Source organism: Thamnophis sirtalis, unplaced genomic scaffold (assembly GCF_051295495.1).
Source record: "Thamnophis sirtalis isolate CommonGarterSnake01/CBP01778 unplaced genomic scaffold, rThaSir2_p1.2 scaffold_2, whole genome shotgun sequence".
Taxonomy (NCBI): Eukaryota; Metazoa; Chordata; class Lepidosauria; order Squamata; family Natricidae; genus Thamnophis; species Thamnophis sirtalis.
Window position 1 is genome coordinate 6,855,756 of NW_028261382.1, and position 26,979 is coordinate 6,882,734.

The following is a 26,979-nucleotide window of genomic DNA, read 5'->3' on the forward strand; positions in this document are numbered from 1 at the left end:
GGCACTGAAGAATGAGAGCTATGTCCGTTATTCAGAGAGCCTACTGGTGGCAAGCTGTTCCACTGGTGAATTGTTATAATTGTCAGCACTTTTTTTGCAGGTTGCTTCTCTCCTTGATTAGTTTCCACCCATTGTTTCTTGTCCTGCCTTCAGGTGCTTTGGAGAATAGCTTGACTCCCTCTTCTTTGGGGCAGCCCCTGAGAGATTGGAAGACTTCTATCATGTCTCCCCTAATCCTTCTTTTCATTAAACTACACATCCCCAATTCCGGCAACCATTCATGGTTATGTTTTAGCCTCCAGTCCCCTCATCATCTTCGTGGCTCTTCTCTGCCCCTTTCCAGAGTCTCCACGTCTTTTTGAATGTCTCCCACGAAAGCTTTCCATTTTAAACGTTTGGAAGGGGAGGGAAGGATGGAGGGTCGCTTCTGCAGCTGCCCCGCACACCCCAAACGGGCGAGGGGCGCCTCCCTGATGCCCTCCACAGCCACCCTCTGCCTCCGCCCGGGAAAAGCAAAAGAGGGTCCCGGTCCGCCGGGGGACGGCGGCGCGCACGCTCAGGCGCCTCCGCCGGTACCCAGCATGCCTGACGAGGCGGAGGCAGCGGCGCCGGAGTGGCCGCCCGCATCTCCTCCTCCTCCTCCTCATCCCTCTCCTCGGCGCATCCCAGGTAGCGACATGGCCCGCCCGGCACGGCAGCCGCTGCCCGCCGAGGGGAGCCAGTAAGCCGCCCGCCTCTTTCTTTCTCTCTCCCTCCCTCGCGTCCGCCCCGCCTTCGGCTTCTCCAGCCGGCCCCGAGGCCGACCTCGCCGCCGGCCTCGGGTGGGAAAGGCGGCGGCGGCGGCTCCTGCTCTCCCATCACCACCACCACCGCCGCCATGGCGGCCTCCGAGCTCTACACGAAGGTGAGGCGCGCGCGAGAGAGCGCGGGAAGGGGCCAGGCCTGCCCGGGTGACCGTTGGCGGTTGCCTGGCAACGCTGTGGGGGGTGAAATGGGGGGGGCAGTGCCCCCAAAGAAGTGGCTGATGGCTCCCCTCTTTTTTTTTTGACTGGGGGGGGGGTGTTTCATTCTGGCGGGGGGGGGGAGAGAAGGAAAGGAATCATGCCTCCTCCTCATCCTTGCTTGCATGCGGCATTGTCTCCTTAGCTTGGTGTTCATTGAAAGCCTGTATATTGAAATTCTATATATATATATTATCTATATATTTATATAGATAATGCACGCCATAGGTTCCTGCTGTATGTTTTATTTTTTTTGGGGGGGGGGAATGCAATAAAAAATTGGGCACCACAAGAAACAAAAAGAATGTGTGTGTGTGTGTTTGTGTGTATTTTCTATCATCTATCTCTATCTATCTATCTATCTATCTATCTATCTATCTATCTATCTATCTATCTATCTATCTATCTATCTATATATCTCTCTCTCTCCCTCCATATCTCTATCTCTATCTATCTATCTATCTATCTATCTATCTATCTATCTATCTATCTATCTATCTATCTATCTATCTATCTATCTATGTCTATCTTTCCATCTATCTATCTATATCTATCTATCTCTCCATATCTCTCTCTCTATCTCTCTCCATATCTCTATCTATCTATCTATCTATCTATCTATCTATCTATCTATCTATCTATCTATCTATCTATCTCTATCTTTCCATCTATCTATCTATATCTATGTATCTCTCCATATCTCTCTCTCTATCATCTCTCTCTCTCTCTCTCTCTCTCCATATATCTATCTATCTATCTATCTATCTATCTATCTATCTATCTATCTATCTATCTATCTCTATCTTTCCATCTATCTATCTATATCTATCTATCTCTCCATATCTCTATCTCTATCTATCTATCTATCTATCTATCTATCTATCTATCTATCTATCTATCTATCTATCTATCTATCTATGTCTATCTTTCCATCTATATATCTATCTATCTCTCCATATCTCTATCATCTATCTATCTATCTATCTATCTATCTATCTATCTATCCATCCATCCATCCATCCATCCATCCATCCATCCATCCATCCATATATGTGCATTTCTTGCTCTTTTTGTTTCTTGTGGTGCCCAATTTTGGATTGCAATCCCCCCCCCCCAATAAAACGCAGAGCAGCACGCCTAACGTCCCTGCCCTACTGTCCCCATTTATTTGTACCCATTTCCTGTGTCTCTTATTCAAGTTTATTCTTATTCCTGTTATCTGGTACACAGGGGACCAACTAAATAAATAAAATGAAATGAGATAAACATGGCAACCTGTCCCCCCCATCCCCCAGCAGCATCCTTTCCGCCTGCATCTTCAACTGCCATGTCCTCCATTTATTTTGCCTCCATTATTATCCCTCCCCCCCCCCCCCCCCGCTCTCTCTCTCTGCATATCTGAATGCAAAGGAAATGGGGTCGGAGCATCCTTTTTATGCCTTTTTAAAAAAAACTTATTTAAGGACTTTCCCACCTGCATTGTGCAGTTTTGTCAGGCCCTTCCTCAAGATTCCTCCCCAGAAGGGGTTGGGAATTTGAAGTCCCTGCCCTAGAAAGATTTTTTAAAAAGCATCATTCTGTGCATTGGAAAAAAAAAACGAGGTTTTTTTTTTATATGATGGCAGCTCTAGGAGGAATAAAAACTGCTTCATCAGCGCATGGGTGGAAAACTGTCTTTTCATTTATAATAAGGCTTCTTTGAACTACCGGTTTTTCTATTCTGCTACATAAGAATGAATCATGTTTGGTTTAATTGTGTTTGTTTATTTCCAGTACTTATAACGCGGCCCTGTCCCCAAGAACTCTGGGTGGTGTACATTTAATGAAGAGACAAAACTGACATTAAAGAACTGCATCCAATTTAATATAAAAAACCCCAAATTAACCGCAAAAGAAAAGCAAAAATAACACCCAGGGCAGGCATGCATTGTCAGTCACGTGGAACCGAAACCGTGTTCAATCACCACACATTTGTTTATGGAATTGCAGCAAGTTGGGAGTTCCAAATATTGCTGAAATGAAAATATTGTCGATCATAAAGTGAGGGCTGTTTTAGAGAAAGCCTGCCTGGTGAGCACCAAAGGAAACTTTTGGGCTCTCTGAATAGCCAGGCTAAATGGGAAGATATATGTAATTTTGGCAAACCTTTGCTTAATTGCAATGTCATTGTAATCTTTTTTTAAAAATTCAGTTCAGCAGTAAGTTTTGTTGTCCTTGGTGGTAGAAGTAGTAATTTTACTTTTTTAAGATTTTTTTTTAATTCAGTTCAGCAATAAGTTTTGTTGTCCTTGGTGGTAGAAGTAGTAATTTTACTTTCTTAAGACTGTACAGCTAGTGATAATCTGCGTGTGGGAGTGAGGAATAAGAGATTGATGTTACTAGTGATAAAAAAAAATCTCACAACTACAAGGTTTTGACTTTTGTGTCATACATTTCTTGCTTGCTGTTATAATCTAGGCAAATCTTAAAACGGAAATTATTTAAGCAGGTAAAACATGCTTATTTCCTTTTTTTTTTAAAAACTTCCTGTTCTTTATTTCTGGGGGCAATTCTTTCTCTTGTTCCATATATGTTGGTGATGTAGCTCTGTTTGCTGGAATAAGAAGAGTACTTTGTCTGTAGGATGCTACAAAAAAAAAGGTTAACATGGCAGCTGTGACTGTCAATGCCAGCTATGACTGAATGTTTCTTTTATTCATACAGCATGAGAAATTAAAATGCATGGACAGTTAACTTTTCAAGAGGTGGATTTAGAGATGGCCCAGGGTTCTGTAATTTAAGATGCTGTGTTCGCCTCTAGAGATTCTCGAATTTTTCTTAAAACTCTTCTGTTAGCTTTTCTGCTGTTTGGAGAATTGCAAAGCCTAAAAAAAATGGTGATGTAGAAATGGCAATTTGTTTTTTCCTTAGGGACGTGTGTTACATTAATTTTGGATTAGCATATTACAATTTAGTTAACTAGAGTACATCAGATGACTTTCTTTTTATTTTACTTGTTCCTTTGCACCTTTTGAAAATGATTTTTCTGGGGAGGTGCCTTTGAATCAGCCTTGACTCCTGGTAAACTGCCTGGACAAGTCCATGAGGTTTTTTTTAGCAACATTTCTGGAAATAGCTTGCCATTGCCTTCTTATTGGACCTGGGTACTTGAGAGACCGCCTGCTGCCAATTACCTCCAATAGACCGATCAGATCCCACAGATTAGGCCTCCTCCGAATTCCATCCGCCGGCCAATGCCGACTGGCGACTACCCGGAGGAGAGCCTTCTCTGTGGCTGCTCCGACCCTCTGGAACGAACTCCCCGTGGAGATTCGAACCCTCACCACCCTCCAGGCCTTCCGCAAAGCCCTTAAAACCTGGCTGTTCCGACAGGCCTGGGGCTAATGAGCTTTTGCCCCCCTTCTCGAATGGTATGGTTGTTGTGCGTTTTTTAAATTTTGTATTGTTATGTTCGTCTTTTTATCCCCCTGTCTGTACCCCCTTCCCTGACTGAATTGTGAGCCGCCCTGAGTCCCCTTCAGGGGAAAAGGGCGGCATATAAATGTAATAAATCCAATCCAATCTTCCTAGAGCTGGGGGGGGGAGTGACTGGCCCAAAGGCATCCAGTTGTTCTCCTATTTATCACAGTTGACTTTGGGCTTTACACAAGGTTTATAACTCACATTTTGCCCAGTTTCTTATCTGGTGCTTTTGTCTGCTGCACTAAACTGGGTCATTTTGAAAAAGTTAGGCGAGTATAAATAATAAGTAATAAATTTTCCAATCACTTCATTTACAGCGATGTTGCAGTCTTTTAGCTTGAATTGACTCCATTCATTAGCCAGCCAAGCGTTTGTTCTTTGAGTACATAAATTGGAACTAATGCAGTTCAACGTAAAACAAAAACAGGAACCACATCAAGTGAAAAATCCCCTAACTACCGTGGCAAGGCAACAAAATCCCTCTACTTGTGACATTGGCTTTCACTAAGTGACAGATGGTGCTGATCTGTGGAGAGTAGAACAGGGTGGTTTTATTTTGAAAATAAGGCAAGCCTTTTAGCAATTAGATTAGATTAGATTAAGAGAGTTGGAAGGGACCTTGTAGGTCATCTAGTCCAACCCCCCACCCAAGCAGGAGACCCTACACCATTTTTGACAAATGATAGTCCAGTCTCTTCTGGAAAGCTTCCAGGGATGAAGCTCCCACAGCTTCTGAAGGCAGCTTCTGTTCCATTGGTTGATCGCTCTCACCGTCAAAAAATTTCTCCTTATTTCCAGGTGGAATCTCTCCTTGTTCAGTTTCCATCCATTATTCCTTGTCTGGCCTTCAGGTGCTTTGGAAAACAGCTTGCCCCTCTCCCCTCTCTGTGGCAGCCCCTCAAATATTGGAACACTGCTATCATGTCTCCCCTGGTCCTTCTCTTCTCTAGACTAGCCACGCCCATTTTGTCAGTTGAGCCAGTCTCAAATCAGAAGTCGGTGAGGTTTGCACCCAAGTACATAGAGGTGTGGCATAGATGTCTTCTTTGATAATCCATGTAGATTAATTGCGTTAAGCATATGCAATCACACATTCTGTTCCAAAGGATACTTGCGGATGTCTGTTAATTCACCTGTTAAAGAGACATTGTGCAACTAACTTTTTTCCTTAATGGTTTTTTTTTTTAAAATGAGGATAGTGGATGGTGAATATTCAGATGAAAGAAGCAGTAAGAAAATGGTTGTGGAAGAATGTTCCCTGGATTTTCCTTCCCCTTCTTTAAAATTCCATGCGTGAGGTGGGTTCGATATTTCCGCAGCCTGGAAGCATCCGAATCTTACATGCCCTGGCCTAAGGACATTTGCATGGAAAGCTTCAATGAATGTAAGATTCCTGATGGTCTGTAATTTAAGAGCGTAGCTACAATGGTGCAACGGATAAAAGCATTCAAAGCTTTAGGCATTTATTTCTTTAACCAGATGTTTGAACTCAGCTGACCAGTCTGGCCTATTTGTTTCAACGGAAGTTGTATATGTGCTTAAGATCTAAGATCAGATTTGGGAGATGGAAAATGTCAGAAATGAGCAAAATATTAATGATTAAGAGGAAAGGAGGACAGTTGCAGACAAAGACACTTCTGTCTAGTTTTCTCCAGTTCTTTCTCGTCTATTCATCTGTCCGGGTATTGCAACGGTGATGATGATGATGATGATGATGATGATGATGATGATGTTGTTGTTGTTGTTGTTGTTGTTGTTTTGAGACCATCTACCTCCCAAAGGACAGCTGTATCCAGAAAAAACCAAATACAAAACATCTGGAAGACCAAAACAACTAAATATACCCCAAACCGACAAAAAACTAACTAACTAACTAACTAACTCACTAACTCACTAATTAACTAACTAACTAATCCCAGACTTGTGCAGAGCCACATTTTAGTATCATAGCCTGACATAGCTAGTTATATTTAATTGCAACAGCAGGTAGAATAGAGACAAACAGTTAGAGAAATGGGGTGCAAACACAGTTTAACAAATGTAAATGCAGTGTGTTGGTAGACTGATAAGTTGAAGTTACAATTTCTTTCTAAAGGAAAAAAAAACCCTTACTATTTATTAAAGAAAGCCATGCGGACCCACCACTGACATTTGGGCTGATAAAGATTTGTCTAACTCTGCAGTTTATTCCAAGAAAAGTATGATGGACATGGGCAGAGCTGATTGATGAGAGGCAGCATTTTATTGATGAAGAAATAATCCTGCTTTACAGGGCGTTTCATGGGAAATGTTTATTCATATATGCTGGGCAGATCAAAACCTGCAATTTCAAGGAAATCAGCCTGGATATACTGCCTCCCCTTTCACCGGAATTCTTGGGAGCAAATATCCTCATGTTTTTCTGAATATCTGCAAGCACACTTCAAGAGGTACACTTCCACAGATCAAGGCCTCATTTTAAAATAGAGAAAATACCTAAACATTATGATTTAGAATAGAAGAGTTGGAAGGGACCTTGGAGGTCTTCTAGTCCAACCCCCTGCCTAGGCAGGAAACCCTACACCACTTCAGACAAATGGTTGTCCAACATCTTAAAAACTTCCAGTGTTGGAGCATTCACAACTTCTGGTGGCAAACTGTTCCACTGGTTAATTGTTCTGACTGTCAAGAAATTCCTCCTTAGTTCTAAGTTGCTTCTGTCCTTGAATTGTTTCCACCCATTGCTTCTTGTCCTGCCTGAAGGAGCTTTGGAGAATAGCTTGACTCCCTCTTCTTTGTGGCAACCCCTGAGATGTTGGAAGACTGCTATCATGTCTCCCCTAGTCCTTCTTTTCATTAAACTAGACATACCCAGTTCCTGCAACCGTTCTTCATATATTTTAGCCTCCAGTCCCCTAATCCTCTTTGTTGCTCTTCTCTGCACTCTTTTCTCATGAAGTGATAGCAGTACAGATAGTCCTCGGTTTTCAAGAGTTCATTTAGTGACTGTTCAAAGTTACAATGGCACTGAAGAATGAGAGCTATGTCCGTTATTCACAGCTACGACTTTTGCAGCATCCCCCTGGTCACGTGATCAACATTCAGCTGCTTGGCAATTGCTTCATATTTATGACCATTGCTGTGTCCCCCAAGGTCACAGGATTCCCCCTTTGCTACCTTCTGGCAAGCCAAGCCAACGGGGAAGCCAGCTTCACTTAACAACCGGGTCACTAACTCACCAACTGCAGTGTTTCACAGCCATGGCAAGGAAAGTTGCAAAATGAGGCAAAGCTCAACAAAGTTCTCACTTAACAACAGAAACATTGGACTCCATTGTGGCCATACTTTAAAGAGCACTATTTTTTAAAAAAAATCTAGTCTTGTGGTGTGTGTCAAACGCTCGGGCATTTCTATAACAATACACATTAGCATTTATTTTTAAAATCTCTTTTATCACTTCCAGCAAATTAATTTATTTTGGGGTGTGGTAGGTGATTAATCTTTAACTGCTGAACAGGTTCATATATCAAAACTGCTTAACTACTCCCTTCTCCTTTTTGATGCAATCTGTCTTATGAATCACCGCTTTGCAAGATGATTTGATACAGTGCTTTAAAGGAGGTTGAAAAAGGGAAATTCCATTTTTTTAAAAAAAGTTCTCAAGTAAGGATAGAGACTTACAGAAATATAGGATGCTGAAGCCATAGATATAGACATAGGTTTCACATCTGATATTTCCACCCTGGTTATTGATATACATCGAAAAGAATTATCTGTAGAAACATGTACTTTGCTGCCACCAAAATATGTGGATAATAGCAACTATGTCTGTAGCCAACTGTGGCCATCTGAAAGATATATTTATTTATAAAATGTAGAGACTGCCTTTGAACTATGGTGTTGGAGAAGACTTCTATGGTGTTGGAGAAGACTCACTGCAAGGTGATCCAACCGGTCAGTCCTAGAGGAGATCAACCCTGACTGCTCTTTAGAAGGCCAGATCCTGAAGAGGACACTCAAAGACTTTGGCCACCTAATGAGAAGGAAGGACTCACTGGAGAAGAGCCTCATGCTGGGAAAGATGGAGGGCAAAAGAAGAAGGGGACGACAGAGAAGGAGGTGGCTGGATGGAGTCACCGAAGCAGTAGGCTTAAATGGACTCTGGGGGATAGTAGAGGACAGGAAGGCCTGGAGGAATGTTCTCCATGGGATCGTAATGGGTTGGACACAACTAACAACAACAACAACAGAGACTGCCCATCTTGCAGATCAGTGTACAATTATAATAGTAACAGTTAGGCTTGTTTTATAGATTGCCTTATGTTATTAACCCATGGTTTATTTTATCATGACCAACTCCTGTTTTGCTAGATTCCCATAGTATTAAGTAACTATAATGATGCAATATGATGACCTTTATAGATTAGTCAATGGACCACATCAAACAGGAGCATTATTAAAATGCAATAAAACAAGATAAAGTGAAGTGAGATAAAGCCATTAAGTGAGATAAATTCCTTTAAGCCACGATGGAAAAGTTTGCAGATTCGAAACTGAAACATCTAAGCGAAGACAGGTTTGGTTCATCCGGTGCAAAATTTGGCATTTTACTTGGTCCTCCTGCGGAAACTGTTACCAACTGCAGATAATGCAGATGCCGAGAATCTGGACATAATCTCAGTGAAAGGAATTAAATGGGGGTGGGGGGTGGGGAGGGATTGAAAAGACTGCCAATTGTTGATGTGGGGCACATGGCTACTGTCAAGAAAAGCAGAGCAGAGAAAGGTGCAGCCAGCTGTAGTGATTTGTCAAAGGAGAAAAAAAAAGATCAGGTATTCTTGTATTTTGAAGGCCATTCCTATTTTCCCGAAAATAAGACCTTCCTGGATAATAAGCCCTCCCCAAAAACATTTAAACGCGGGCACAGCCCGGTCCTTGCCATTTTCTGGGGAGGAAGTGGGGGAACATGCCTCATGTACCCCACACGGACCTGTCATCCACACAGGATGGCCTCGCGGAGCCCACTCCCGCAAACTCTAGCTCAGTGGCTAAGACGCTGAGCTTGTCAGTCAGAAATGTTGGTTCGAATCCCTAGCGCTGCGTAACAGAATGAGCCTCTGTTACTTGTCCCAGCTTCTGCTAACCTAGCAGTTCAAAAGCACGTTAAAAATGCAAGTAGAAAAAATAGGAAACCCCTTTGGTGGGAAGGGAACAGCATTCAGTGCGCCTTCTGCATTTAGTCATGCCGGCCACATGGCCACGGAGAGGTCTTCGGATAGCGCTGGCTCTTCGGCTTTGAAACGGAGATGAGCACCGCCCCCTAGAGTCAGAAATGACTAGCACATATGTGCAAGGGGAACCTTTATCTATGTAACGGGTGCGAGCAAGAAGCCAAGATTAAGGGAGTTTATTGAATATGAACACTTTGGCTATTAATCTCACTCTAGTGGAGGAGTAAGAACAAAGGAGCCAGTGCCGCCAACTAACTAGGAATGGTGAAAACAAATTATCGCTGGGAGCAATGTTTTTTTGAACGTTAGCATTTGATGACTGTCACAAGACACTGGGATTTCCGAGAGGCGCACAGCGCAAACACTCTGGCTTTTTGTGCTGGGGAAGGTTTGGGGAGAACTCTTGGCAAGGAAAGCATCCAGACGTCTGACGGTACCCATCACTCAGCTGATCCTGACGTAGCTTTGAGCGTGGCTAGTATCACTACTAGAATCAGCTCAAACCCACATGGCTTATTACTAGAGGCCAGCATGGAGTAGTTCTTATGCTATGTCTCGCTTACGGAGGTGACAATGATTGCGGCTCAGATTAGCAAAAGTTTGCATCACCGCGAGTACTGGAAAACAGTGGAGAGTTTGAACCATATGTACCATCAAGTAAGTGACCTTCTCATTGTTACGGACGGGGTTTAGTGCTAGACCTCGTTATTCAGAGATCACAACCTCTTTGCCAAGATGGCAGTCCTATTTAAGGAGTTGGTTGATTCATTTGCAATGGATTGTACCCAAAGGGAATATTGCCGCGTGCTATGGGAAAAGTACGGAGTATAGTTTTAATGGAAGAGAATGGTATATTTTGGTGTGTAAATTTAGCAACCAAACTGTGTCAGTTATATTCATTGTCGTTGTGGGTCTTGAGTGTTAATAATTTTTAAATTGTTTAGGAGTCAGTTTTAAGTAAATGTGCATGTTTAAATCAAGACATAATATCTATCTATCTATCTATCTATCTATCTATCTATCTATCTATCTATCTATCTATCTTATCTTCTATCTATCTATCATCTATCTATCTATCTATTATCTATCTATCTATCTATCTATCTATTATCTATCTATCTATCTATCTATCTATCTATCTATCTATCTATTATCTATCTCTATCATCTATCTATCTATTATCTATCTATCTATCTATTATCTATCTATCTATCTATTATCTATCTATTATCTATCTATCTATTATCTATCTATCTATCTATCTATCTATCTATCTATCTATCTATCTATTATCTATCTATCTATTATCTATCTATCTATCTATTATCTATCTATCTATTATCTATCTATCTATCTATTATCTATCTATCTATCTATCTATCTATCTATTATCTATCTATCTATTATCTATCTATCTATCTATCTATCTATCTATCTATCTATCTATCTATCTATCTATCTATCTATCTATCTATCTATCATCTAGCCTGACAATATAAACATACCTATTTTCCATGCTTTCCTATAAAGTCCACACACAAAAAACCTTAAAAGTAAGAATGATGCAATCTTTATGCCAGATTTATTGGGAGGCAGGCAGAATATAATTTCAATAAATAATAATAATGATGATGATGATGATGATGATGATGAAAAAGCTAGTTTGGTCTAGTGGTTTAGGTACTTCCCTAGAAACCATGTTTTTTTTTTGTTTGTTTGTTCTACTGACAATTTTGGAATGATGTTTCCCAGTTCAGATTGGCAGAACCTAATGTTGCATGCAAGTATATTAATATGCTCCGATTTTTGAAAAAAACCCGATACTACATATTTAACTTTCTATTAATGGAAGAGGATGCTATTTTTTCCAGTATTAATTCCGAATACGTACTTGCCTCAAATGGCTACCCTGCAGTGTGTTAGCTCTAATTTTATGGGATTTTATGGGAGTTGCGGGGATTAAAGACTGTGAGGAACTCCAGTTAGGGAAAAACCATATTACATTTTATTGCAAAGTAATTACTGTCGAATGCAGTGTGACTTACTTAATACAACACAATAGCAGAGTTGGAAGGGACCTTGGAGGTCTTCCAATCCAACCCCCTGCCTAGGCAGGAATCCCTATACTGTTTTAGACAGATGGCTATCCAACATCTTCTTAAAGACTTCCAGTGTTGTTGGGCCATATTTACCGAGACATCCAACAGTCTTATTAGATTATAGCTTTTGTGATCAAAGCACAAGCTTCAAACACATTATTTATTTATTTACTTTGTCACTCATGTACAAGATAACAGGGATAAGAATAAACATCAATAAGAACACAGGAAATGGGTACAAATAAATGGGGACAGTAGGACAGGGACGTTAGGCACACTGATGTGCTTATGCACGCCCCTTCGTATCACCAATAAAAATCCTATACGAACAATTTAAAATAAGAGTAGGGTAAAGTACAATAGTTATAGGATCAGATGCAATATATTTTAATACATAAATATGTAAAATAGAACAAAGTGACATAAAACTATATTTCGGTGTCACCCTTAACAATCTACCCCAATCAGTCCCACGTAATACAGATCTCAAGCGAACCAATTTGTTTTAAGTATTGTGCTGTGTTAAATGTTATTTTCGGGTTCTGGCTGCACATAGACTAAGTTGTTTCGATATGGGGATCCCAACGGGTCCTTCGTTTGGTATATGGACCAAGGTATCTGTCTTTCACCCCCTTATATGAGCAACAGTCAAATGGGATGTGAGCCAGGTTTTCTACCTCTGCTGCTCCGCAAATGCAGAGACACGCTCATTGTAGGGTATGGAATGGAATCTCTCATATCTGACCCTTGCGTCGAGCTGTTCGAATCTCGCTCGTGTAAATATCTCCCTAATACCAGTCTTGTTATATTGTGGGGCTCTCTTCTGGGTGCTTGATGAGCCTCCTGTTGCCCTAACAGCTACGGAGAAAATGTGTCTTCAAATTGGACAACTTTCTGGTTGGACAACAGAAGAAGTTTTATTTGAAAAAAGTGTTTCCTCCCCCTAAAGATTTATGTAAGAAAATGTGATGAAAATGTCATAGTTCTTCTAATGTTTCTAACGTTGATCTGAGGGTAAAACTGTTCCTTCTAATGATTTTTCGGTTGTTGTGGTTGTTTTTTACATCACATGCCTTGTTTTTTCATTGAGAATAAGGCAGTCCTGAATGCTCCCAGGATAAATTAATATCAGCGATGGGTGTTTCTCCGTCTTAAAAAAGGGCTGCAGCTTAAATTCTAACGTGACTTCCTTTGTGTGAGGCTTCAGTTTTGCTTTTCCTGTTGCCAGTCTTCTAAGATACAAGCCTACGTACAGTCTTTTTCCCGTAAAGCTGGCAAAGTAGTGTAGGAAGTTATCACCCAGCCCTCTCCCAGAAAAATGAAATATCCTAGGAAATATTGAAAAGGCAGAATACTTCTCTGGATGTGAAAAGGAAGAAACATGTTTTAAAAGACAGAATAGCTGCCTGTAGCTTCCTGCCCATCCCCACTTTGTCAATGGGCCATTAAGAAGGCCAAGCCAGTCCCTTTACATAATAAAGACTTCTCCACTTCAGCTCCAGGGGGATGGGATTAAAGCATGATAATATTGCCCCTTTACTCAACTGACCACATGGCATCTGAGAACTCAACCAAACCTGGATTCAAAATGCAGCCTAGAGAGTTGCCCCTGCATGGGCCCATGGGAGTCTGACAACCAATCAGAATACATTTCTTACACAGGAACAGGAAGCAGAGAGGTGGGACTGAACAGGTTATAAAAAGCCTATCAAACCCCTCCCTCAGCCCTTCACTTCTTCTCCACCAACATTGAAGCATGTGATCACCTTTTCTGTTCAGGACTCAAGCCATGTGGTCCTGTCCAACAATAAACCATCTTTCCAAGCAGCCTCCATGTCTCCAGTGTCTTTTTCCCCACTTGGAGCCGAACCCAGAAGGACATTTCTTTCATCAGAACTGAACCCAGAAGGACATTTCTTTCATCAGTAGTAAAACACATTTTTTTTTTAAAAAAATAGTCATGTAGAGAGGAAGGACTATTTTAAACTGCAGTGCACTCAACAATGTGAAAGGAGAGATAGGTTAAAACTTTCCCTCCTGCTGCATTAGTTTCTGTTTGCAAAGAAACAGCGGGGTCCTGTTTTTTTCTTCCTCCTTTTCTCTACTAAATTTGGATACAGATTTGCTAATCTTCTGTCTTCCTGTTCTTGCACACTTAGCAAGTTAGATATCTGAGCGTTGCAATCTGGGCAAGGGTGTGCCATAATTGGTGTTTCAGCCAGAAATGCGTTTCTAAGCTTCTTTTTGAGATTGCACTGTTTTTCTCCTGGCGATGAAGTTGTTGCTTCCTCTGTGTACAATCTAGCATGAAAGCATAATCACAGTGCCATGATTATGCCAGTGATGCTGGCTGGGGAATTCTGGGAGCTGTAGTCCACACATTTAAAAGTGGCTAAGGTTGAGAAACGGCTTAACCTCTCTGTGCCACACTGGCTCTGTTGATATTTTATTGCTGCCAGAGCAAAACTTTTCTTTACTTCCTTAGCGTTCTTTGGCCTCAAATGGCCTAATTTCTATTAAATGTTCAGGGAGGCAGGTTTTGTCTTTGTAAGATTGAAGCTTATTGAGTCAAGAAAATGGGGGGAGGGGTTTGATAGCTGTAAGCATGTTATTACTATTTACTACCGACCTACGTAAATGGCTATGTGTATGTCTGTGTATGTTCCAGCATAACACTGGAACGCCTCAAGCAATTTCAACCACATTTGGTACACAGATGACTTACTCTCTGGAAAAAAATACTGTGGGGATAAAGACACCCCTAAAACCCCTCGAGGTGTGTTTTCTGTTAAGATACAGCCTGTTGTACCTTAAAATGGCTTCTACTGTACAGCGCAGTGGGGTTGCCACGGTAACAGCTTCACAGTACTCCACAAGGGAGCTCCCTCTGATAAGGGGGAAAATCCAACATTAGAAATTACATTTGGTCCAGGCATTTTCCCCCTATAAATAAATACCTAGGCAACGCCGGGTTATCAACTGGTTAATCTTGTTGTGAAAATCATGTTTGGAAGGTGTAAAACAATATAATTTGGACACAGAGACCAGAAACCAAGCTGAAATCGCAATGATAGTGCTGTCAGGTGCTGGATCCAGTGGGCTCGATCCCCCCAAAATATTCATTTATTTCTTATGTTGGCAAGAGACCTTCTCTGATTGCTAGGAGAAAGGGAGACATTGGCTGAAACCCAGGGAAAGCATTCCCAATGTATTCATCCGTGCTTAATTTGGTATGAAATGTTGTTATAATGCTGCTTTGGACTTGAATAGTACCAGTACTTGTAATTTGAGTAGCTGAGGATACATAACTGCTTTTCTAACAATAGCGTTTCAGGATCTGTCCTGATTTTATTTGAAAACAATGTACCTAAATTATTGAGTACCACCGGTAAATATTTATTATTCAGTTGCATTTGTTACTAGCGTTGCTTTTTAAAATCCAAAATGATGCTTTAAAAAAAAAAAATAGCAATGCCCTTACACTCTTCCGGTTTTTTTTTTTTTTTTTTAAATAGACTTGAAAGTGTATTGCACCCTGTTTTTGACAATTCTGAGTTTAAAAATATCTATTTTCACCCCCACTGGTGCCTTTGAGAGATGCATGCCTCAAGTGAGTCTTATGATGTGAATGTTTTGGTGGATAGTTTGGTCTGGTGATTTGCTCATATGATCTCAGATCAGATCACGAAACGCAAGAAAAAATTGCTTCAACCCTCCTGTTGTCTCTGTGGAACGGAATCCGGTCAGTGCTCTTTTTATCAAAATTTAATGGGTTCACAGTTGAAAAACTTCAAAGGCTGTCTCATCCTCTGGCTGTTGCAAGGATTTATAATCTCCACATATGGAGGTTAAGCGAAGAATACTAGAGGCCATTTAATTATTGGGGTGGGGGTGTTAGAATCCATTTGTGTATTAGAATAGAATAGAATAAAATAGAATAGAATAACAAAGTTAAAAGGGACCTTCGAGGTCTTCTAGTCCAACCCCCTGTTTAGGCAGGAAACCCTACACCACTACAGACAAATGGTTTTACAACATCTTCTTAAAGACTTCCAGTGTTGGAGCATTCACAACTTCTGGAGGCAAGTTGTTCCACTGATGAATTGTTCTAACTATCAGGATTCTATATATATTACTTACATCAGGTTGTCTTTCCATGAGATAACTTAAAAGTGTTTTTCAAGCCTGTCTTATATTTCTGCCAATTAAGAAATTGAAGTTTCTTGAAGTGACTTCTTAAACTTCTAGTGGATGTTATATTACCTTAAAACATGCTCTTTTTCCCTTCAATTTTTTTTTCCTTTTTAAAGAAAAGTCTTCCAATTCTTTGAGGAGTAGATGGTAGCTTTTTTCAGAGGAATAAATCTCGTTTTCTTTTCTATTGCAGACCAGGTTAAAGTCTGAGGGAAAATCTGTCCTATTCAATGCAGGGGTGGGTTTCAGGCGGTTCGCGGCGGTCCCCGCGAACCGGTTGGTCGGCGAACCCGGAAGTAAGTAACTTCCGGGAACGCCGAAGGGTCCACCCGCCCGCCCGCCCACGTTTCTTACCCGGTTTTGACGAGTTCTGCGCTTCCACGCATGCGCAGGACGCATACAGCGCCTGCGCGATCCTCCAGGAGCAGCTGGAGCATTGCACAGACGCTAGTACGCATGCGTGCACTGCGCATGTGAACGCCGCCGCCGCCGTCCCCGTTCCAACCGAACCGGTTGGAACGGGGCGAGAAACCCACCCCTGATTCAATGGCTCTTTGGTCATGAACCACCTTGATTTACAAGCATATAAAGAAATGGCAGGATAAAAGTAAAACGAAACATTAAGAATATTTTTACAACTATTTCCTAAGCTTAGGTTTTTGAAGCAAAAACTTCACGAACCCTTTGCAGGACATTGCTACCCAAGAAAGCGGCCTGCACTTTAGGCAACAATCTAAACCTAAGTTGGATCCTCTCAGATGGAATTGGTTGAAATTCAGGTGAGACAAGAGAAAACTCAGCCAACAGTTTAATCATTAAGAGGATTCTTTGCCACGGTTGGAATATTAACGCAGAAACCCAGGTGATCAAACTCGCACACTTAACCGCCGTGAGCATCTGTTGATGGCAGGCCTTATTCCTTTAAATATCTCACGCAGTGGGCGCAGTGGGTTTTTGTTGTCTGGTTTCTATGGAGACGTGTTGTTCCCTTGGTCCTTGTTGTTGAAACCGGTTGATGTCGATGGTTTTCCCAGCAGAGATGCACAAGATTCCGACGTTGTAGCATGAGAACAGTGCTTCTCAACCTTGGCAACTTCAAGACGTGTGGAATTCTGGGCGTTGAAGTCTACACATCTTGAGGCAAGGTTGAGAAACATTGCCTTAAGTCAGAGGTCACCAACTGCCGGTCCGTGGACCACTGGGTGGTCCGTGAGAAAATTTTGATGGTCCACAGAAAACTTATTTGCATTTTTTATATTGCACTAAATCTATGTCAGGCCTGCAATTATATTCCTTTTAGAATTTTGGCCTGCCACACTTTCTCTTATTTCATTATGCTGTTTCATTGGTATAGTTGATGGGAGGGGGGAATAGACAGGAGTAGGATTGTGGAATGTATTGTTGTCATTCTTTTCTAGAAGACCAAGGTCATCTTTTGTCTCCGCACCTTTCCACCTGACCGGAAGCAGCTGGGTGGAGAGGCTAGGGTGGAAGAAGAAGATTGGACCATGTGGTGGATTGTGTGTGTTGGGACAAGATCATGAACTTTTAACTGGGTGGGATTCTGATGTCATTTCCAGAATTGGGATTAACACAGATGTGCTAAGATGTCTGCTTTATTAAATTGGAACTTTAAGGATCGTTTTGCCTTGGACTCTGATTTAATTCTACATGATACTTGGAAAGCTGACACTCTATAGACAGTTTTCTTGTCCTGTATTTTATCTTTGGTGACAAAAGAAAAAGAAATATGTTAAAAAGAAAAGGTGACTTGCCACATTCATATTATTTTCCTAGGATTATTGCACGTAGTATTGATCTCATGGGTAGGTAAACAAGACTGCCTTGAATGCCAACTAATTTGTAAAGTCTGTGTAGCCCATAGTAATTAAGCTTTTGGTTTTGTTTTTTTTATGGCACACAGCTAGCGGAAAACACTCTGTAACAGCATGACCCGCAATTTCTTTTAGAAAGATTTTAACTTCTTAGTTCCCTCCTGCCGTTCTATGTTTCAAAATTCCCAGAAGGTTAAGACATAGGCAGTAGTGGCAGATATCTGAAGGTTCGTTCTCCGAGTTTCTGGGTTGGTTTTCGAACATTTCATTACCAATAGCAATAGCAATAGCAGTTAGACTTATATATCGCTTCATAGGGCTTTCAGCCCTCTCTAAGCGGTTTACAGAGTCAGCATATCGCCCCCAACAACAATCCGGGTCCTCATTTTACCCACCTCGGAAGGATGGAAGGCTGAGTCAACCTTGAGCCGGTGAGATTTGAACAGCCGAACTGCAGAACTGCAGTCAGCTGAAGTAGTCTGCAGTGCTGCATTTAACCACTGCGCCACCTCGGCTCATTACCAGGCTAGGTAACACCTTCAGTAGACTTTAAGGGATGACAGTATCAGTGTTCTGGTTAAGACATATTCCAGTAAACCTTTTCGCTCCCAAAGATGTATCTCAGTACAGACGTCTTTTAGCTACAAAGGAGTTTTAACATCCATTAATAAATAGAGTGAAAGGTCTCAGAATGTTGGTGTGTGGGCTTTATCCTTGCTAATGTTTGCTGGGCCTTTTGCATTTTGGGGTAGATGCATTTTGTTGTATTGTTGTATTGTATTGTATTGTGTGTTTGTTTATTGGATTTATATGCTGCCCTTCTCCCAAAGGACTCAGGGCGGCGTACAACATTAAAAACAACAACACATATTACAAAAGTTTTTAAAAAATTAGATAGAGCATCCAAAAAACAAACCCAATTAACAATAACATTTTAAAAATTCGATTCAAATTAACAATAATCAATCATTTATTTTATTTTGTTCAGGCCAGGCCGGCTTGCTGGAAAAGCCAACTTTTTAGGGTGCGTCGGAAGGACCGGAGGTCGGGGATTATACGAAGCTCCAGGGGGGCAGCTCATTCCAGAGGGAAGGCAGGATAAAGGCAGAATAAAATAGACTTTACTTGTCTCCTATGCAATTCAACACATTCTTGTTCAGTTTCTTTGCAAACTGAGCTTGAAGGGGGAGATGTAACTCTGAGTTTGGGTAAGAGAAAAAAGAGGGAATCTTTTAAAGGGATTTATCTGGAAAGTAAGGACTTGTAGATGGACTTTTGCCCAGCCAGTGGGGCGGCCAAATTTGGAGTTAATTAAGGGAGAAAAGGATCAATATTGACTTGAGAGAAGAGTTGCAAATGTTAGTTGATTAGTGTTAGTTGGTTGGTATTATCAATCCCTTAAAAACAGATAACTGTTTTAATTGTTTTTCTTTTTTTTTAGTATGCAAGGATTTGGATACCTGATTCAGAACTAGTATGGAAGTCCGCCGAACTTTTGAAAGATTATAAACCAGGAGACAAAATCCTGCGCCTTCAACTTGAGGATGGCAAGGTAATGTTAATTCTGTTAACCATTACATTTAGTAAGGTTTGTTATACTGTTATACTTTAAATTATCCTTAAAATAAAGTAAAAATATAAAATAAAAACCATTAAAAAAGTACTTTATATAGTACCTACCATACTTTTCAGAGTATAAGACGCACCAAGAGTTTGAAGAGGCAAATTTTTTAAAGTTTTTGCACTCTGCAGATCTCCCAAAAACGGCCCATTTTCCGTCAAAAAAAGGGCATGCATAGCCTTTAGGAGGCTCGTAGAGTGCTCCTGGGGGCTGGGGAAAACAAGCCAAAAAACGGCCCGTTTTTCGCTCATTTTTCCCTCCCCAGTCCCCAAGACCACTCTGGAAACCTTCTAAAAGAGTATGCACATCCATTTTTGTGAAGGGGGGGGGGTTGGGAGGCGAAAAAAATGCTGTATTCAGTGTTTTCACACTCTTTTTTGAGGGAAAAATGTGCCTCTTATACTCTGAAAAATAGGGTAAATACCATAACAATCGACTTGAGAAAAAAGTTTGTACGCTGCTATAGAAAAAATTTGTATCTTTAGGATCTCTCAAGTTTCCTTTTAATTCACACACCTAAGGAATGTTGTTGGGGGGAAAAAACTACAAAATGTTCTCCAAATGTAATTTAGGTTTTGGGTTTTTTTTAGGATATTGACTATAAACTTGATGCTAAGTCTAAGGACCTTCCACCCCTGCGAAACCCAGATATACTTGTGGGTGAAAATGACCTGACAGCACTTAGCTATCTTCACGAACCGGCTGTTCTCCACAATCTCAAAGTTCGATTTATAGACTCCAAACTCATTTATACATATTGTGGTAAGCACAGACCCTCTGAAGTCTCTTTCATGTTATTCCTCATTAGTAAAGGTTCCCCCTTGCACATATCTACTCGTTGTTCCCGACTCTAGGGGGCGGTGCTCATCTCCGTTTCAAAGCCGAAGAGCCAGCGCTGCCGTCTCCGTGGTCATGTGGCCAGCATGACTAAATGCTGAAGGCGCACGTTATCTTTCCACCAAAGATGGTCCCTATTTTTCTACTTGCATTTTTCACGTGCTTTCGAATTGCTAGGTTGGCAGAAGCTGGGACAAGTCATGGGAGCTCATTCCTTTACATGGTGCTAGAGATCCGAACCATTTAACCTTTCTGATCGACAACTCAGCGTCTTAGCCACTGACCCACTGGGTCCCTATCCCTCATTAATGTTGGTAGGTAAATGGCACATTCCAGACCAAGAATAAATAAAAAATACAGTTATGAAAAAAACCCCATAATATTTATTTCACAACTATGGCGGCCTGAGGGCTCTATATCTTTGCTGGTTGCGTAAAACCACAATGATGCAGTGATTTTTCCAGTCTTGACATGGGCTGGTATCAACAACGTTTGTAGAATAGGCACAATAATATACAATATACACAGGCTTCAAGCTTACCTGAACTTGTCAGATGCTATTTTAATCTTTACTGTCTGATTATTGAGCAAAGTCACGTGACACAGCTGTGTTTTCAGTTGTCGGGATGATCTGTGCATACAGTGTGTGCATCTGTGACTGTTGTGGATCTTTCATCAGTTTCTTGGAAGTTGGTGCAACAAGGGAAGTTCTTTTTTTTTTTTAAAAAGGAAACATCTTAAAAATGCATGGGAATTAACAAGAGATTTAAGCCGAGGATTTTTTAAAATAAATTTTCTTTAAATTTAAATTTAATTTAAATTTTCATATGCCTTTTCCCTTCTCCATAGATTACGATTCTGGTTCTGTTCTTTACAAGTCTTCTTGATTTGTCCTTTGGGTTCCACCACAAAACCGCGGTAGAATAAAGCGCGCTCGACGAAAGCGCGTACGTGACGTCATCACAGCGCGACGAAAACATCGTGCTGTGAGCGGTAAATTTAAAATTAAAGCGAAAACCTTACCCTAACCCCCCCCAAACCTAACCCTTAACCTAACGCTAAACCTAACGCTAACCCTTAACCTAACCCTAAACCTAACCCTAACGCTTAACGTAACCCTAAACCTAACCCTAACCCTTAACCTAACCCTAACCCTAACGCTTAACGTAACCCTAAACCTAACCCTAACCCTTAACCTAACCCTAACCCTAACTCTAAACCTAACCCTTACCTTTATGTGAATCGGCTTGCTTTAATTTAATTTTAATTTTAATTTAATTTATTTTTAATTTTTTTGTCGCGCTGCTGATGACGTCACGTACACGCTTTAATCGGGCGCGCTTTAGTGGACCGCGGTTTTGACGGGTCACGGTCCCTTGTATTTCCAATAGCCACTTAGCCATTTCAATTCTTTCCGGCCTGGTCCTTTAGTTCCCTCTAGTGTCCATTAGCAACCTCCACCAAGCCTCCTAATAGTTAGTTCTTTTTTTTTTTAATTTCTCTTTAGTACAGGGGTCTCCAACCTTGGCAACTTTAAGCCTGGCGGACTTTGATTTCCAGAATTCCCCAGCTAGCAAATTCTGGGAGTTGAAGTCCTCCAGGTTTAAAGTTGCCAAGGTTGGAGACCCAGGTCTAGTATATGATTTAATCACTTACCTGTTTTTCAAATCTTACAGCAAAAATAACCAATATTACAAATCTCACTGATCTCCCAATCTGTTTAGATCTTAATCTTTTTGCTTTTTGCAAACTGTATGTTGTTTTTAATTCTTAAATCCCCATTTATTTATTTTTTAAATCCAAACAAAATAAAATCAGGTATCTAATTAAATCCACTATTTTGAAGGTCTCAAATATTCAGTGGCTAAGACGCTGAGCTTGTCGATCAGAAGGTCGGCAGTTCAGTGGTTTGAATCCCTAGCGCCGCATAACCGAGTGAGCTCCTCTTACTTGCCCCAGCTTCTGCCAACCAAACGGTTTGAAAGCACGTGAAAAATGCAAGTAGAAAAATAGGAACCACCTTTGTTGGGAAGGTAACAGCGTTCCGTGGGTCTTTGGCGTTGAACCATGCCAGCCATATGGCCATCGAGGCGTCTTTGGACAGCGCTGACCCATCAGCTTTGAAACGGAGATGAGCATCATCCCCCTAGAGTCGGGAATGACTAGCACATATGTGCGAGGGGAACCTTTACCTTTAATATCCATAAAGTAATTAAATTGAACAATGTTTTTATAAAGTGAGTTAGAGCTTAGCATCCTTACTAAAGTGTCCCTATCAAAGGCTCTGTTGGTGCTGAGAATATAGAATTTGGCTCCTGGAATTCAAATCCATGGGAAACTAGTCTTTTGTGGTCTCCTCGCGAGGAGTTGGCGTCCAGAGCCCTTGTGGATGATCTCCTGTTCACTCCAAGGACTGCTCTACCTGCTGGTCCTTCATTCTTCGTAATAGTCATTGCTCACTCATGGAGATGTCTCTAGTCAACCATGACTCACACCGGAAGCCGAGCCTCCCACAGATGACCACTCAAATTACATTCTGTATAATATCAGCTACATCATTTAGCCAAAATGAAAGGAGAAATACTTCATTATTGTGGTGGTTGGAGCTCAAACATGGACGAAATCTTCCCTGAATTAATTCCACTGCTTTCCCTCTCTTTGTCATTATGTGGTTTTAGGTATAGTTTTAGTTGCCATCAATCCTTACGAGCAGCTGCCTATCTATGGCGAAGACATCATCAATGCCTACAGTGGCCAAAATATGGGGGACATGGACCCCCACATCTTTGCTGTGGCTGAGGAAGCGTACAAACAGATGGCCAGGTTTGTGGGACGGGGGCGTGTGTGTGCTGGCTTTTCACCAACTAGCTTTGTGGAACGAATGGGGGTTGTTGTCATAATAAATAGAGTTGTTGTGGCTTGTCGGCGGCCAGCAGAGCTAGCAGCAGACTCAGATGAGGAAGAAGAGGAGGGAGAGCCCGGGCTACCTTCAGGGCGTTTGGAAGTCTCTAACAAGGAAACTGTCAGCGTTCCAAGTATCATGTAGAATTAAATCAGAGTCCAAGGCAAAATAATCCTCAAAGTTCCAATTTAATAAAGCAGACATCTTAGCACATCTGTGTAAATCCCAATTCTGGAAATGACATCAGAATTCCACCCAGTTAAAAGTTCATGATCTTGTCCCCACACCCACAATCCATCACATGGTCCAATCTTCTTCTTCCACGCCGGCGTCTCCACCCAGCTGCTTCCGGTCAGGTGTAAAAGTGCAGAGACACACAGCCGGGGCCTTCCATCCTCCCCCAGGTGGAGAGGCAGCTGACTTCGGGGCCTGAGGTGAATGAGGGGGAGTAACAGAGGGGCCCCACATCAGATGCATGTATGCACAGAGAAGAGAGGAGAACAACGGAAAGCAATAAGCCGGCTCTCGGGGAGAGGCAGATGTAGACGATAACCAGCCCCTCCCTGGCTGGGAAATAAATAGGAAGGGTTTGGGAGTGGCCAGTTGTCATAGGCAACCATTCATTACTAGTATACAACAAGCAATTTGGATGTCTTGGCTAAACCCAGGTTTGTTGGGACTAATGACGTTTGATATTTTTTTTGTTGTTGTTGTTTATCCACGTGAATAAAAGACTGTTCCTACCCTGTTTGAAAAGGGGTTTGTTTTTACTCGCAAGTAAGCGGCTTATGATTACTTGCTTCAGAAGAATAGTCATAGGCAGGTAGCCCTCAACATTTGCCCAGCGACTGTTTGAAGTCACAACAGCACTGGAAAAAAGTGAATTAAGCTCATGGTTTAATTAGGGCATCCGTTGGACGTGTTCTTCACACCTGCTGCCATTGCAGCAAGTCCCCAGGGTCACGTGATCAAAATTCAGGTGCTTGGCAACGGGCTCATAGTTATGAAGGGTGGTGGTGGTCATGTGACCACATTTGGCAAACTTCCGACAAGCAAAGTCAACGGGGAAGCCAGATTTCTTTTAACAGCCGGAATAGCTGAGCAACTGTGCTACAAGGAAGGTGGTAAAAACGGAGCAAATTCATGCAACTGTCTAAATCTATGATGGCCAACTTACGGCACACGTGCCACAGGTGGCACGCGGAGGCCTCTCTGCCAGCGCGCGTGCCGCCGTCCCAACTGAGCTCCACCGCGCATGTGTGCGCACCTCCCACCGGCCGGCTGATTTTCGGGTCTCTGCAGCGCATGTTGTTTAATCAAAATGCAGTGAAAACACGATACAAGCCATTGATGTGCATTGAATTGGTATGGGCGCACACACGCACGAGGACAAAGAGGTTGGCCGCCACTGGTCTAAATTATAAGTTTATACGGTATAGGGTTTTCTGCTTGAGCAGGGAGGGTTGGACTAGAAGACCTCCAAGGTCCCCTCCGTTAGTCTGTTCAAGGGTTTTTGCTTCTGTTTCAGAGATGAGCGGAACCAGTCCATCATCGTAAGTGGGGAATCAGGAGCTGGGAAAACCGTGTCTGCCAAATATGCCATGAGATACTTTGCCACAGTGAGCGGGTCTGCAAGTGAAGCTAATGTTGAAGAGAAAGTGTTAGCTTCTAATCCTATAATGGAGGTAAGACCAGAATATGTATTTTTTAAAAATAAATAATAATAAAGAGCAATTTTGCCACGGGGTGACTTGTTTCCCCTTTACTGCTTCAAGCGTACTGGATTAGATATCTGATTTAAAGGATTTAATTTTTTTTTAAAGAATACACCTTTTTTATTTTCCATTTTCATAACATATAATCACATGTATACTATTACATAGCCAATATCCTATTGTATTAAGTAGTAATTACATCAGTTCCTCTTGCCATCAACGCCCAGAAAGATAAAAACCCATTATTAGCTCTTCTGCTCTCCATACACCTCTTTCTTCTGCCTCTCTCCTACCTCCTTTCTTCCCTCCATCATCCTTTTCTACTCTACTTCCCCTTCCTTTCTCCTTCTCCTCTCTCTTCATTCCACTCCTCCTTATCCTCCTCATCTTCTCCCCTTACCCTCTCTCCTATCCCTCTCTTCCTATCTTTCTTCTCTCCTGTTTCCCACTCTTCCTCTCATTCACTTGGTGTATTTCAGCTTCTGAGCAAACTCCATTCTATGTTGATGGTATTTATGCTTCCATATCAATATACTTAACATATCTTAGTTTTAAAGAAAAAAATAAGAGAAGACAGTATACATGTGCAATCATATTACTTTAAAATCTAATAAAGGATTTAAATTTTGAAGGGCTAGCAGATTTTCAAGGAAAACAGGAACACGGTGGAAGCCATTAAAAATATAATGCAAAAGAGAAATGGAATGGGGAGGGAAGGTTAAAAATATATATATATATATATATTCTCCCTGATGACACACATACCAGGTGCAGAATATTCGGGAGATCTACTGACAAATCCAGCCTCCCCCCTTTTCTTGAATATTTTAAAAAATCTATTTTTTTCTTGTTTTAAGCATTTCTTGAAACTCAAAACCCAAAGTGGAGGTGGCCTTAATGCAACTTTGTCAGAGGTGTTTTTGATGTATTCAGAGCTCAGGTAATTCTGCCTGGTTTGCCGTGCTGTGTGGAATTTGCAAGCAACTTCACTGAGCAATTGTCAGTAAAAATGTATACTAACCAATAGGCATGCCGTGTGTGCATTTTCACTTTTCCTTCCAGGTGTCTAAAGTTTCCTGACTGTTGATGGAACTTCAACTCTCAGAAATCCTGAGCCATCATAATTTAAAATAGCAATAATAGCAGTAGACTTATATACCGCTTCATAGGGCTTTCAGCCCTCTCTAAGCGGTTTACAGAGAGTCAGCATATTGCCCCCAACAATCCGGGTCCTCATTTTACCCACCTCGGAAGGATGGAAGGCTGAGTCAACCCTGAGCCGGTGAGATTTGAACCACTGAACTGCTGATCTAGCAGTAGCCTGCAGTGCTGCATTTAACCACTGCGCCACCTCGGCTCTTACATATATTAATATATGCATGTTTATATTTGAGCCTATGCAAATCCCTTCACTACATCCCCGGGGATGTACAAATGCAATCATTGTTATCCTCCACCCTCAGTCTCCAACAAAACCTCTGATTCAATCTTAGAATGAAATAGTCCACGTTTGTGGGTGTAGGCTGCACTGTCGCTAACATGCTGTTATTGTTATCAAAAATACTGTATATGGATGCATTTCCTGAAAGAAAGCCTGTTGGGGCAGCGTATACTTATCTTGTACATGGTTTTTAGTAAAACAATTCTCTGTGCCTACGCAAAATAGATCTGCTTGGGTCTAGTAATATTGTATGCATGTGAATATGTTAACTGAGCTGAGGTGGCGCAGTGGGTAGAGTGCAGTACTGCAGGCCACTTCAGCTGACTGCTATCTGCAGTTCGGCGGTTCAAATCTCACCGGTTCAAGGTTGACTCAGCCTTCCATCCTTCCGAGGTGGTTAAAATGAGGACCCAGACTGTGTGGGGGATATGCTGACTCTGTAAACCGCTTAGAGAGGGCTGAAAGCCCTGTGAAGCGGTATATAAGTCTAACTGCTATTGCTATTGCTAACTGGAGACACGGTATAGATTAAATTAGGGGCAGAGGCCTCGCTTTTTAATATGGTTAAACATTGGCAATTGTTATCAGAATAATTCTCAAGCATGATGCAGTCTGTCTCTCTTTTTGGATATGCACATGTGTTCTAATAAAACCCTAATCTT

At 41.6% G+C, this 26,979-nt stretch overlaps 1 protein-coding gene across 2 annotated transcripts in view; it reads left to right on the plus strand.

Annotated features, from left to right (window-relative positions):
• The first annotated feature begins 646 nt into the window (after window positions 1–646).
• MYO5A (myosin VA) overlaps window positions 647–26,979 on the plus strand; it is an 85,138-nt gene continuing 58,805 nt past the window's right edge. The window contains exons 1-5 of one of the 2 annotated variants that reach the window (XM_087704171.1): window positions 647–904; window positions 19,243–19,353; window positions 20,013–20,184; window positions 22,938–23,082; window positions 24,690–24,846. In XM_087704171.1, the coding sequence (XP_087560297.1) occupies window positions 878–904; window positions 19,243–19,353; window positions 20,013–20,184; window positions 22,938–23,082; window positions 24,690–24,846 (612 nt within the window). In that variant the 5' untranslated portion in view covers window positions 647–877. The remainder of the gene's footprint in view (window positions 905–19,242; window positions 19,354–20,012; window positions 20,185–22,937; window positions 23,083–24,689; window positions 24,847–26,979) is intronic. The other variant, XM_087704172.1, reaches the window with a different exon arrangement.